Source organism: Mobula hypostoma, chromosome 9, assembly GCF_963921235.1.
Source record: "Mobula hypostoma chromosome 9, sMobHyp1.1, whole genome shotgun sequence".
NCBI lineage: Eukaryota > Metazoa > Chordata > Chondrichthyes > Myliobatiformes > Myliobatidae > Mobula > Mobula hypostoma.
Genome location: NC_086105.1, coordinates 145,608,730 through 145,623,677, shown reverse-complemented (window position 1 = coordinate 145,623,677; position 14,948 = coordinate 145,608,730). Strand labels below are relative to the sequence as shown.

Below are 14,948 nucleotides of genomic sequence, written 5' to 3'. Positions count from 1 at the left end.
TTTTTCCTACATTTACACTCTTAGTCCAGCAGTCGTGGAGCATACGGATCCCTTCTTTGTAGAAGTTGGCATCTTGAACCTCCAGAAAGTGGTCCACAGCAGGGGTGATTGATAAGTTTGTGGCCTAAAGTAGAAGGAGATGAGAAACTCCAACCTTTCTGCATTTTCACTCAGAGTTGAACTGCACGTGCATGTAAGAGCTGTAACACTCATTTCCTTCTACCTTAGGCCACAAACTTATCAATCATCCCTGCTGTGGACCACTTCTATAAAGAAGGGATTCGTATGCTCCACGACCACTGGACTAAGTGTGTAAATGTAGGAGGGGACTATGTTGAAAAATAAATGTGCTAGGTTTTCTAAAATTGACTCCTACTGTAGGCCACAAACTTAACAATCACCCCTCATATTTTAACTTAAATAGTTAATAGACATATATATATTTATTTATCATATATTTCATTGTACTGCTGCTGTAAAATTCACGAATTTCACAGCATATGCTGGTGATATTAATTCTGATTCTGAAAATAAAGTAGTCTGGTTTTATATTTACCTCCAGTATTTTTCACGTTTGCTTGTACTGTTTTTAGGAGCAGCCCAATCAGGCAAACATGGCGAACATCTGCACAGGCTTGGAGGTGTTGAGCTTCCTCCTGACTGTGCTCCAATCTTCGGCCATCCTGAGCAGCTTCAAGCCATTGCAGCGAGGTGTCGCGGCTTGCATGACCTGCGGCAATAACAAGGTGCTGCGGGCTGTCCACACTCTGCTGTCCCGGCTGATGAGTGTCTTCCCAACTGAACCGAGTAGGTTGCACATCGGGGTTTGGCGAGGTGCTGCTGGGGGTGGAGGGCGTGGGTTGTGCTGACGATGGTTAAGGGGAAGGGCACAGATTTGGCATTCTTTAAGCTACAGCTTCACAGGTTATTCAGGGTATCAAACTATCCTGCTTGGTGAAGGAACTGTTTACCTGCATGTCTGTTAGGGTCATCTTCTGTATCCGGTGTCCCCAATGCAGTCTTCTCTGCATCGGTGAGACCTGACATAGATTGGGCGACTGCTTTGGCAAGTGCTTTTGCTCTGCCTGCAGCAGAGAGGATTTCCCAGTGGCCACTCATTTTAATTCCACTCCCCATTCCCTTTTCAACACATTGGTCCACGGTGTCCTTTCTTGCCATGATGAGGCTGCTCTCCAGTTGGAGAAGCAACACTTCATATTCTGTCTGGTTAGCTTCCAACCTGATGGCATGAACTTCAGCTTCTCCAACCTCCGGTAATTTCCTCCCCTCCCTATCCTCTCTTTTTCAATTCCCCATTCTGCCTCTTCTGTTACCCTTTCTCTTCTCCTGAGCTGCCCATCACCTCCCTCTGGTGACCCTGCTCCTCTTTCTCCCCTGGTCCACTCTCCTTTCCCATCAGATTTCTTCTTTAACCCTTCACCTCTTTCATCTATCCCCTCCTAGCTTCTTTCTTTATTTCCCCCTTCCCTACCCACCCACATTCTCCCTCAACTGGCCACAACCCATCACTTGCCAGCTTGTATTCCTCCTCCTGGGACTACACATTCCCAGAGAGGGTTCGGCCTAAAATATTAACCAATCAGAACAAGGCCAGTTCAAACTAGGCAATTTGGCCAATCAGGATTGAATATTAAGCCTTGCCCATACCCTGCTCACTCGAGACAGTATATAAGGAGGTGTCTCTAGGGGGCTTGACTAACTTGTGCCTGAGGAAGATGGTCGAGTTTACCATTGAAAGTTTGCAATCAGTACCTATGAGTAAGTGGCTGTTAAGGTCGAAGCATTGTATGGATAGATCTGATATCCAGTCACAAAGCTTCTGCAGTCACTCCTCTCCCCACCTTCTTATTCTGGCTTCTTCCCCCTTCCTTTTCAGTCCTGATGAAAGGACTCGCCTGAAACACCGACCGCTTATTTCCCTGCGTAGATGATGGCTGACCTGCTGAATTCCTGCAGCATTTTGTGTGTTATTTTACGCTACACCCTCAGTCACATCCCTCGCTCTCTCACAGGCACATCGAGTGTGGCCTCCAAGTACGAGGAGCTGGAGTGTCTCTATGCTGCGGTGGGCAAAGTGATTTACGAGGGCCTCACAAACTACGAGAAAGCAACAAATGCCAACCCCAATCAGCTTTTTGGTAAGTCGGCCACAGCCCTTTTCTCGGGATTAAACTTTAAGCACGTGTTCTGTGTACACTTGGTAAATTGGCTTGTACGTACAGTGAGTAAACTGTATTACATGCCATTCACGGAGGTGAACAGTCCATCTAGCAGTGCAGTCCCAATTTTGTGAATGATTTACTGATACAGTATATTATAGTACATGGTTTTTACTTGCTGCCCTTTACTCTGCTGGTGTTTAGGGCAGCAACGAAGGCCCTCCAACTGCAGAGGGATTCTTCATTGCTGTTTCCGTAACAATTGTTTTTTGACCAGTCAGGGTTGTTAGCCCTGAGTTGAACCCCTGAACCTGGAGGACCGATGAAGCACTCTTAGTTTGGCCTCTACCCTTTGACCCTACCAATGCATGGGTGACCCCACCAAGGCCCCGATTCCAGCTAACATAGCTCTCGGGGTGGGTGGGACACCCAAGCCTCCAAACCCTACGAGAAGGTTGTGGTCCGCTTGGAGGATAGTACATAGTTTATGATGAGGTTATTGGTAAATTGGTTAATTTTTGTCATATGTACTGAGGTACAGTGAGAAGCTTTGTTTTACATTCTGTCCATAGAGATGTACGTCGAGGTAGTACAGCCAATTGCCTGTCCAAACAGATACACTAACATAATATAGTACATGGTTCATACTGGGATTATCATTGTCATATGTACTGAGGTACAGTGAAAATCTGTCCCAGGGTTGGAGACCTTCCCCTTGTGTGTAGGTGGTGGATGGGAAAGAGGCTTGCGTGCTGTTGTTGTTTTGTCATGTTATAGTTTTGTTATACCTGGGACATTCTCTCCTCTCCCCTGTCCCATTGGGCAGAGGAAGCAAAAGCCTGAAAGCATGCTCAAGGAGAGCTTCTGTGCTGCTGGTTCAATGGTTTCCTGGTACAATATTCCTTGTCATATCTGCAAAGCAAGAAATTTTATGTCATATGTCAGTAATAATAATTCTGATTCTGAATTTCTTACTCCGTCCTTAAACAGAAACCTCTGGTTTTAGGCCCCCTGTCTCATTTCTGCAGACTGCACAATTGGACCTGAAAGACTTTGTGGTTGTTTTGTGAAATAGTGAAAATAAGTGATTCTGACGACGGTTGTTTTTTATGCCCAAACCACCAGTTCACCTATTTAAATATTGACAGGTATCTTGTGCATTTCCAGCAATTTTTTTCACTTTACAGATTTGTAGTTTAATTTAATTTAATGCCAGATTTGCCATTTGTGTGGAAATTCTATTTCCTCCTCACATTCTTTAGCTTAAGGCCATTAATGAATTCCTCCTGATGGTGTACAGTCTCGTGATGGACTGAACACTGTATTGTACTTGAAAGTCTCTGTTAATAGATAACAGAAACATTATTTATTTATTTATTTATTTGGTGAGACAGTGTGAAACAGGCCCTCCCAGCCTAGCAAGCCACACCCCCAGCACCCCATCTATTTAATCCTAGCCGAATCACAGTACAATTTACAATGAACAATTAACCTACTAACCAGTACGTCTTTGGACCGTGGGAGGAAACCTACGCAGTTCATGGGGAAAAAGTACAAAGAGCTCCGAACTTTGGAACGCCCAAAGCTGTAATAGCATTGCACTAACCACTGTGTTACTGTGTCGGCCATCTGCGTGTTAGTGTGACGCTCAAACAGGACTGATCCCTTTCAGTGGCAGCAATGGTGTCTCTTTTGAGTTTAGTTAACTCCCAACTGTCTTCTGCAATGCCTTACCGAGCTCCTCAGTGCAAGGATACTAGGGTTAAGTAAATAATTAATGCCAATGATGGCAAAATCTGAGAGCAAATAAACAAAATAAAGATTTAAAAATAGCAGTATACAGCCGCAAGCGTACGTGGGAATGAGGGAAGTTGAGGGTACAGCATGACGGCACATCATTAAAGACCCCTCACACCCTCTCCATGAACTGTTTGTTCTTCTGCCATCAGGCAAACGTTACAGGAGCATCAAAACTAAAACCACAAGGCTACTAAACAGCTTCCTCCCACAGGCAGTCAGACTGCTAAATAGCTGCTCCACCTGACTCTGCTTTGGGCATTTTTAACTTGCACTGGACACTTATAACTGATTTTAACTGACATGTGGCTGTTGTGTTTTACTATTTATTGTTATGTTTATTATTTAGTGTTGCGTTTGTTATGTTATGATTGCACTGCTCCTGGGAAATGCTGTCTCATTCTGCCCTGCAGAGCTGATGTACGGTTAGAATGACAATAAAGTTTTTTGAGTCTTGAATCTTGAATCTTGAAGTTGTATTGTCCAATATTAAATTAAATCATATCAAGATCAAATAAAGCTTAGCTTTATGGGTTACATGTACATCAAAACATCAAAACATTCAGTGAATGAATGCATTGGTTGCATCAATGACTAACACAGTCCGAGGATCTGGGAGCACCCACAAGTGTTGTGCCAGTATAGCATGTCCACAACTTATTAACCCTTGCATCTTTGGAATGACAGAGGAAACTGGACCATGTGGTCACGGGGAGAAGAACATATAAGATCCTCTGTCAGCGGTGGGGACTGAACCCTGACCTCGCAGCTGGCGCTGTGATTCTTTACGCTATCCTCTCAGACCAGTTTTACCCTGAGTAACTCCAGATTCCTGTCTTATCAGATAACTTTATCTGTCAGTTTTTTGTGGCCTTCACCTATCACCTCAACCCTTTGCCACTATCTTCACCCTTCTCTGTCTCATCTGACTCAATCTGTAACAACATATAGCCCCCCTCCCCTCACCTAGATCCACCTATCACTTATCATGCTGTCCCAGCCCTTCTTCTCACCTCTTTGTATTAGCTCTTTATGCTCTACTCTTTCAGTCCAGGTGAAGGATCTCAGCCCGAAACATCAACTGTCCATTCCACTCCAATGTACACGTGACAAATAAAGCTAATCTTTAAAATCCTGAGGTCTTTCTCCAGTATCATTTTTTAGTGGGAACTTACTATGCTGTGCTTGGCACCTTATTGGATCGAACAACTTAACTCATAGGAATACAAGAGATTCTGCAGATGCTGGAAATCCAGATCAACACACACAAAATGATGGAGGAACTCCACAGGTCAGGCACCATCTACGGCGGGGAATAAACAGTTGACATTTCAGGTTGAGACCCTTCATCGGCACATGAAGGGAAGGAGGAGGATGCCAGAATAAAGGGGTGGTGGGATGGGCAAGAGGTCAAGCTAGAAGGTGATGGGTGAAGCCAGGTGGGTGAGGGGGGAATGAAATAGAGACTGGGAAGTGATAGGTGGAAAATGCGAAGGGCTGGAAAAGGAGGAATCTGACAGGAGAGGAGAGTGGACCATGGGAGAAAGGGGAGCATGAGGGGAGGAGAACAGTTAAGAGGCTAAGTGGGGAAGAAGAAGGAAGGGGGTGGGGAAAGATTTCCAGAAGGAGAAATCAATGTTCATGCCTTCAGCTGTATGATGTAGTTATAAATGTAACAACAGTTCCTTGTAGGTTTTGTGTGTCAATAAACATTGGGCTGACTATCTTTGAAATATTGTAGAGCTAATTTGTCGTTGGCGTGAAGGAGCTGTCAGTCCTTCTGATGGACTGACAGATTCTTCACACTGACACTGAATTAGTTTTGTCAGTAAAGCAGGTGAGAAGTTGCATCGTGGATCACACTACATTCTCCTCCAAATGGCAAACGTCCTTCACCAACAAATGTTATGATCGGTACCGGCAGATATAATTTTAACTTTGGAATTGGCAATTTGTCAGTTGTCATCTTACAGAGTGTTGAGCCCTCCCAGTGTGCTATACTTATCACAGGCCCTCGTGTCTGAACTTTGGAGAGTTTTGGAGCCTGGACTGATGCAGGTCTTGAGCCTTGCAAAGACCATTAACCTGCAGGATTCAGCACCCGATTGATCCAAGTATCTCGATCCTTTCACGGAAAATTTTGTGTATTTCCGTTGAGAGGCAGCAGCATGAAGTGTAATGTCATAGGGATGTACAGAGTGCAAAGGTGCTCTTCAGCCCTGTCAGTCTATGAAGAGGTAAGGAGGGAGGAGAAGATGGCGGCGCGACGCAGCATGCCTGGCCTCTCCAGTGAAATGATATCGTATTCGTAAGTAGGATGCCGTGCACAATTCTGATTTGATGGAGACGGACGTGAGAAGCATGGAGGAACATCTGGAGAAATTTCTGAAATGCCCGGTTTGCTGCCGCTGCTACTGTGCGATCGAGAATCTCCGGAGGGGAAGGCCCCAAATCCTTGGCTTTGCCTGTTGCTGGCGGCCGGGGCTGGGGTCGAAGCACTCGGCAGAGATGGTGCTCGGTGCTCGGTGTCAGAGGGCTGGTCGGAGGCTTGAAGTTTTCGGACAGACTCGGAGTCGGCTTTGTTCGGGTGCTTCCAGGTTGCTGCATCGGCAAGTTTGTGGCGCTGGAAGCTCATGGTAGGGAGAGTTTTCCTCCTTCTACTGTCTGCGTGAGATGTTGGGACTTTCGAGAGACTTTGAGACTTTTTTTTACCGTGCCCATGGTCTGTTCTTCTGTCAAATTACGGTATTGCTTGCGCTATTGTAGTTATATGTTATAATTATGTGGTTTTTGTCAGTTTTTCAGTCTTGGTCTGTCTTGTGTTTCTGTGATATCACACTGGAGGAACATTGTATGATTTCTTAATGCATGCATTACTAAATGACAATAAAAGAGGACTGCGTGTCCTCATAATCTAAAAGATTCCTCCTTCATCTGTTCACCTTTTCTACTTTCTTACTTAATCTCCCCTCCCACAGCCATCCACATTCTCCCTCACCTTGTCTCACCTATCCCCTGCCAGTTTGTACTTCTTACTCTTTCGCCATCACCTTCTGATTGTCGCTTCTGACCCCTCCCTTCCCAGTTCTGAGTAAGTGCCTTGGCCTGAAACATAGCAGTGAGGAGCAATGCTTTACGGTGCCAACAATCAGCGATTGTGTTCAATTCCTGCCGCTGTCTGTAAGGAGTATGTACGTTCTCCCCATGACCTGTGTGTGTTTCCTCTGGGAGCTCTGGTTTCCTCCCACATTACAATGGTGTATGGTTAGGATTAAGTTGTGGGCATACTTTGTTGGCGACATTTGCAGGTTGACCCCAGCACGTCCTCAGACTGTGTTGGCCCATTTCATTGTGTGTTTCGGTGTATTGATCCTTACTCTTATCTAATCTTTTGTCAAATGTATCGAGACATAGTGAAAAGCTTTTGTAAGTGTGCCATCCTGACAGGTCATGCTATCAGGGTAATATGAAGAAAAATGGGATTCAGGATACCCTTCTGTATGTCCTGCACCTAATAAAGTGGCCATTGAGTGTATGTTCATTGTCTTCTGCTATTGTAGTCCATCCACTTCAAGGTTCGATGTGTTGTGCGTTCAGAGATGCTCTTCTGCACACCACTGTTGCAATCGTGGTTACTTGAGTTACTGTCACCTTTCTGTCAGCTTGAACCAGTCTGGCCCTTCGTCTCTGACCTCTCTCATTAACAAGGCATTTTAGCCCACAGGATTGCTGGTAATTGGATTTTTTTTTTTGTTTTTACACCATTCTTTGTAAACTCTGGAGGCTGTTGCGTGTGGATATCCCAAGAGATCAGCAGTATGTGAGATACTCAAACCAACAATCATTCCACAGTTAAAGTCACGAAGATAACATTTCTTCTCCATTCTGATGTTTGGTGTGAAGAACAGCTGAACCTCTTGACCATGTCTGCATGCTTTTATGCATCGAGTCGTTGCCTCATGATTGCTCGATTTGATATTTGTATTAACGAGCAGGTGTACCTAATAAAGAGGCCACAGAGTGTCGGTTAAGGTTGTAAAGAAAGTGGAGTGCAGGTAGTCAAATATAGTGGTTTTGTCTATGAATGGGAGTAGCATCCAATCATCTGGAAAATCTGCTGGTTCAACACCACCGAACTCCATGGAGGCTTGCTGTAACCTGAAAGTATGGTGCTTGTACCGCACTAGTCTTTTATTAAGACCTGCTCTAATTTGGTTTCTTGTCTTGGCTTCTTGAACCTTCAGGCACATTGATGATCCTGAAGTCTGCTTGCAGCAACAATCCCAGCTACATTGATCGCCTCATCTCTGTCTTCATGCGTTCACTGCAGAAGATGGTGAGGGAACATCTAAACCCACAGACCACTCCTGGGGCGTCCGAAACTAGTACAGGTAATGCTGTTGTTTTTCATTTTATTTTTCACCCAGTGAGTCTTTAAACCATAATAAATTGAATTCATTTCCCTAGAGCAGGGGTGGCGAACCTTTTTGGGAGCATGTGCTCAAATTGGCGATAATCATCGAAAACATTTTCAAGTTCAAGTTTATTGCCATCTGTATGTATATACAGTACAACCAAATGAAATGGCATTTTCCCGGACCCACGGTGCACCCATAATACATGTATCACACACCACACATAAACCTAAACATTACCACAAATAAGTTAATAAAATATAATTAAAAGTGTGTGTGCAGCTCAGGTAAACAGTACAGTAAACAGCTTGCTTTCCTCGGTGGTGGCAAGGTATTTATAAGTCTCACAGCCAGAGGGAAGAAGCTGTTACCCAGTCTGGCAGTCCTAGTCCTGATGTTCCTGTACCTCCTTCCTGAGGGTAATGGGTCAAAGAAACTGTGGGATGAGTGGTAGGGATCTTCATTAATGCTTCGGTCCCTTCGCATAGAATGTCACAAATAAGGAGGAGAGAGTCTCCGGTGATCTGCTTGGAGGTTTCATCTCGTACGCCATGACAATTTTGAGCAGAGATTATCATTGATTAATGAATTAGTAGCAATAATTATGGACTTTTTAAAGAAAAAGGATGAGTTCTGTTGCTTATTTGCATGTATTCAGTTTTTGGTACTATTAATATAACAGACAGATTGAAATAAATGAAGTATTTAGATTATTAGATTAGATTATGAAGACACGCAGTCCTCTTTTATTGTCATTTAGTAATGCATTCATTAAGAAATGATACAATATTCCTCCGTGTGATATCACAAAACACAGGACAGACCAAGACTGAAAAACTAGCAAAAACCACATAATTATAACATATAGTTACAACAGTGCAATAATACCATAACTTGATGAAGAACAGGCCATGGCACAGTAAAGAAGTTCAAAGTTTCTCGAAAGTCCCACATCTCACGCAGATGCGAGAAGGAAGAAAACTCTCCCTGCCATGCCCGACCACAGTCCGACTCTGAGTCGTCTGAAAACTTGGAGCTCTGATCAGCCCTCCGACACTGAGTACCGAGCACCATTTCTATCCAAACGCTTCGACCTCAGCCTGGGTTGCCAGCAGCAGGCAGAGCCAGGGATTTTGGGGCCTTTCTTCCGGAGATTCTTGATCGCACAGTAGCAGTGGCAGTGAACCGACATTTCAGAAATTTCTCCAGATGTTCCCCTGTGCTTTCATGTCTGTCTCCATCAAATCAGAATTGTCCTATTTAACAGATACGTTATCATTTCACCGGAGAGCTGCGCAACCTCTTCAAGAATGATTAATTTTGCATCTGTATTTACTCAGGAGACGGACACAGAGTCCATAGATGTGAGGCAAATGCAACAGTGAGGTCTTGGACCCTGTACAAATTGTAGAGGAGGAGTGTTTGCTGTCTTGAGGCAGATTAGGGTGGATAAAACCCTAGGGCCTGACAAGGTGTTCCCTCGGACCCTGTGGGAGGCTAGTGTAGAAATTGCCGGTGTCACAGCAGAGACAATTAAAATATTCGTGGCCATGGGTGAAGTGCTGGAGGATTGGAGGATGGCTCATATTGTTCCTTTTTTTTTTAGGAAAGGCTCTAAGTATAAGCCAAGAATGATAGGCTGGTGAGCCTGACATCAGTATTGGGGAAGTTATTGGAAGGTATTCTAAGTATTTAGATGGACAGCAACTGATTTGGGATGGTCAACATGGCTTTGTGCGTGGTAGGTTATGTCTAACCAATCTTACAGAGTTTTTCGAGGAAGTTACCAGGAAAATGAATGAAGGCAAGGCCATGGATGTTGTCTACGTGGACTTTAGCAAGGCCTTTGACAAGGTCCTGGATGCAAGGTTGGTCAAGAAGGTTCAGTCGCTTGGCATTCTAGATGAGGTAGTAAATTGGATTGGATACTGGCTTTATAGAAGAGGCCAGAAAGTGGTTGTAGGTGGTTGCCTCTGACTGGAGGTCTGTGACTAGCGGTGTACTGCAGGGATCAGTGCTGGGTCCCTTTTTGTTTGTCATCTGTATCAATGACTGGGATGATAACGTGGTAAACTGGATCAGCAAATTTGTGGATGACACTAAGATTGCGGGTATAGCGGACAGTGAAAAAGACTATTAAAGATTGAAGTGGGATCTGGGGCATCTAGAAAAATGGGCTGAAAATGGCAGATGGAATTTAATGCAGACAAGTGTGATGTGTTGCAGTTTGGGAGGGTTAACCAGGGTAGATCTTACATGTGGATTCCATTTCAGCATTTTAAGAGAAATTTGGATAGGTACATGCATAGGGTAGGTAGGGACATAGAGGGCTATGGTCTGAGTGCTAGTTGATGGGACTGGACAGATTAATGGTTTGGCACAGACTAGATGGGCCAAAGAGCCTATTTCTGTGCTGTGGAATTCTATGACTATTACTTTTTTTAAAAAAAGGCAATTGAAAAATAATATAATTTCTGAATAGTATTGTTATTGTAACTGTTTACTTGCCTAACTCTGATGTGTACAGCAGGTCTGCGAGGATTTCAAAACACATCATCCAACACCACATCTTTTCTCAACTGTAGCTGGCAGCATGCTGGCGTGAGACATTTCTGAAGAAAACATCTCACAATCGTCAGGTTGTAAAAAAAAAATCATTTACTGCTTTATTTGGCAGTATAGATAATGATTTTGAATCTTTCTATTAAGAGTGGTTTTTAAAGAATCTGGGGCGTCCCTGTATGCCACGAGCCATCTTGGGCATGCGTGCCATAGGTTCACCACCCTGCCCTAGAGAAAAGGCTAAAATGTCATTCATCTCCCAAGCAATCCGTTGCTTTTATCAGCAGGTTGTTTATGATTTGCAGTCCAACGTATATTTTTGTGAAGTGGATGAGAAGATGATAAGTATTTCATATTTCAAAATGTCTTGCATAATGTATACATGAAGACTTTTTTCCCATTGATGTTTCTGAATGATGTGCTTTGTATTGGATCAGTGATACTGCCTCAAAGAAAACTATTGAAAGTGTTCAGGTATCACAGAATCCGCCACCTCCAACGGGATCACACCACTAAGCACATCTTTCCCTCCCCCCCTCTCTCTGCATTCCGCAGGGATCGCTCCCTACGCAACTCCCTTGTCCATTCGTCCCCCCCACCCCTCCCCACTGATCTCCCTCCTGGCACTTATCCGTGTAAGCGGAACAAGTGCTACACATGCCCTTACACTTCCTCCCTTACCACCATTCAGGGCCCCAAACAGTCCTTCCAGCTGAGGCAACACTTCACCTGTGAGTCGACTGGGGTGATATACTGCGTCCGGTGCTCCCGATGTGGCCTTTTATATATTGGCAAGACCCGACGCAGACTGGGAGACCGCTTTGCTGAACATCTACGCTCTGTCCACCAGAGAAAGCAGGATCTCCCAGTGGCCACACATTTTAATTCCACATCCCATTCCCATTCTGACATGTCTATCCACGGCCTCCTCTACTGTAAGGATGAAGCCACACTCAGGTTGGAGGAACAACACCTTATATTCCGTCTGGGTAGCCTCCAACCTGATGGCATGAACATCGACTTCTCTAACTTCCGCTAAGGCTCCACCTCCCCCTTGTACCCCATCTGTTACTTATTTTTATGCACACATTCTTTCTCTCACTCTCCTTTTTCTCCCTCTGTCCCTCTGAATATACCTCTTGACTATCCTCTGGGTTCCCTCCCCCCCCCACTGTCTTTCTTCCCGGACCTCCTGTCCCATGATCCTCTCGTATCCCCTTTTGCCTATCACCTGTCCAGCTCTTGGCTCTATCCCTCCCCCTCCTGTCTTCTCCTATCATTTTGGATCTCCCCCTCCCCCTCCAACTTTCAAATCCCTTACTCACTCTTCCTTCAGTTAGTCCTGACGAAGGGTCTCGGCCTGAAACGTCGACTGCACCTCTTCCTACAGATGCTGCCTGGCTTGCTGCGTTCACCAGCAACTTTGATGTGTGTTGCTTGAATTTCCAGCATCTGCAGAATTCCTGTTATCAGCCATATATTACACACTTTCATTATACAAGTCCACAAGTGTATCTTTCTGATGTCAAGGTGATAACTGTGTAGGGAAGGGAACATGGTGTTCTCCCAGTTGACATTCTCAGAGCAGTTTCCATCTCCTCAGTACTCGTTCCACAAGATTATCTGTAGTTCCGCAATGGCAGAGGGAAGCTGAGTTTTTGGATGTTTTCCCGTGATTGTGTGGGTTCCAGTTTCCTTCCTCATCCTAAAGAAGTGCTGGTTGGTAGTTAATTGCCTTCTGAAAGTACCCTTCATGTCAGGGTGTGGGAGGAGGATTGGGGGGTGAAGTTGATAGGCGTGTGAGAGAGAGTAGGTACGACACAGTAGTGTAGCAGTTCGTACAATGCTATTACAGTGCCAGTGACCTGGGTTTTAATTCCTGTGTTGTCCGTGAGGAGTTTGTACATTCTCCTCGTGACCGTGTGGTTTTCCTCTGGGTGCTCCAATTTCCTCCCATGTTCCAAAGACGTATAGGTCGGGAGATTGATTGGTCACATGGGTGTAATTGGGTACCACAGGCTTGTTGGACCGCAAGGGCCTGTTACCGTGCTGTCACTCTAAATAGTAAAATAAAAAAACAAGTAGGTCATGGGAATGCAATTGTTCGGCGAGTCAGTAGAGGTGAAGAATCCATCTTGTCACGCCAGGGGACTGTTCAGTAGTCTGATTAACAGTGGGATAGAAGCTGTCCTCGAGCCTGGTGGTACGTCCTGTACTTTCAGACTTTTCGATCTTCTGCCCAACAGGAGAGGCTTTTGTATCTTTTGCCCAGTGGGAGAGGGGAGGTGAGACAATGACCAGGGTACATGGGGGTCTTTGACTATGTTGGCTGCTTTACTGAGGCAGCCATAAATACATGAAGCGGTACTCTGTGGGCGTGGTGGAAATTTTGGCCAGGATGTGATGGTTGAGATGACTGAGAATAATTTACATCAGCGTATTAGGGAATAGGTTTAATCGAGTTCCCCAGCTGCCAGGTTGGGATTTGGATCTGTGTCTTTCTGTCATCGTTCTGTGCACTGTGTGATTACTGATCCTGAGACAGAGTTCAAAGTTCAGAATAAATTTATTATCAAAGTATGTATATGTTACCATCTGCTTCCCTGGCATTCATTTTCTTGTAGGCATTTACAGAAAATAAATCAAAAGAACTTAAGAAACATACATAAACAAAGACTGATCAGCAACCAGTGTGCAAAAGAAGACAAATTGTGTAAATAAAAAGTAATCCTGTGCTGTAAAGAGTCCTTAAAAGTGTGTCTGTAGTTTGCTCTTTGGTTTTGTTGACATTGAGTGAAAGATTGTTGTTGTGGCACCATTTGACCAGATTTTCATTCTCCCTTCTATGTGCTGATTCGTCACCACCTTTTAATGATGGTGTCGTCAGCAAACTTAAATATGGCATTGGAGCTGTACGTAGCCACGCAGTGATTGGTATAAACTGCGTAGAGCAGGGGGCTAAGCACACAGCCTTGTGGTGCACCTGTGCTGATGGAGATTGTGGAGATGTAACTGACTGGGACTGACTGACTGGGTCTGCAAGTGAGGAGATTGAGGATCCAGTTGCAAAGGGCGATATCAAGGCCCGGGTCTTGGAGTTCAAGTTCAACTTCAAATTTATTATCATCTGACTGTACATATATACAACCAAATGAAACAATGTTCCTCCAGACCACAGTGCACCCACAGAACCAATATCACACACAGCATATAAAATAATGTTGCCATAAATAATAAAATGTAATTCAAAATGCATGTCGTGCATAGCACAGGTTGGCTGTAAACAGCTTGCTGTCTTAGTGACAAGTCCTCGCTGGTGACAGGGTATTCATTAGCCTTAGCCTAACGGAAGAAGCTGTTACCCAGTCTGGTAGACCTAGTCCTGATGCTCCTATACCTCCTTCCTGACGGTAGTGGGTCAAAGAGATTGTGGGATGGATGGTAGGGATCCTCAACAATGCTTTGGGCCATTGTACGCCATTTCCTGGTGTCAGCAAGGAGGCACTCAGGCATCTGCAGTAGGAGTGCTTGCTAGCCATGGCTTATCCCAGCTGAGCACTATCAGGGTGGGAGAAGAAAAGGGTCTGTGAAGTCTCTGAATCTATTGCCCTCCCGATTATGAAAGGGATCAGGTTAAGGGAAAGGTTAAATTTCTACAGATGTATGGTGGTGAGCTTTCTGACTGGTTGCATCACTGTCTAGTTTGGAGGGGCCACTGCAGAGTGTTCTAGTTGGGTACTAGCCTCCTCACCATCAAGGACATCTTCAAAAGACAGTGCCTCAAGAATGTGGCATCTGTCATTAAACACTCCCATCACCCAGGGCATACCCTTTTCTCACTACTATCATCAGGGAGGAGGAAAACACACACACAACATTTTAGGAACAGCTTCTTCCCCTCCACAATCAGATTTTTGAACACTCCATGAATCCATGAACTCTACCACACTGTTTTTGCACTTATTTCTCATTGTCACATACAGTGAATTTTTAT

The 14,948-nt window shown here is 44.6% G+C and overlaps 1 protein-coding gene across 2 annotated transcripts in view; it reads left to right on the top strand.

The window, feature by feature from the left end:
* trrap (transformation/transcription domain-associated protein) overlaps positions 1-14,948 on the top strand; it is a 317,959-nt gene that overhangs the window by 144,819 nt on the left and 158,192 nt on the right. For both annotated transcript variants that reach the window (XM_063059362.1, XM_063059361.1), the window contains exons 44-46: positions 594-807; positions 2,034-2,159; positions 8,222-8,368. In XM_063059362.1, coding sequence (XP_062915432.1) covers positions 594-807; positions 2,034-2,159; positions 8,222-8,368 — 487 coding nt within the window. The remainder of the gene's footprint in view (positions 1-593; positions 808-2,033; positions 2,160-8,221; positions 8,369-14,948) is intronic.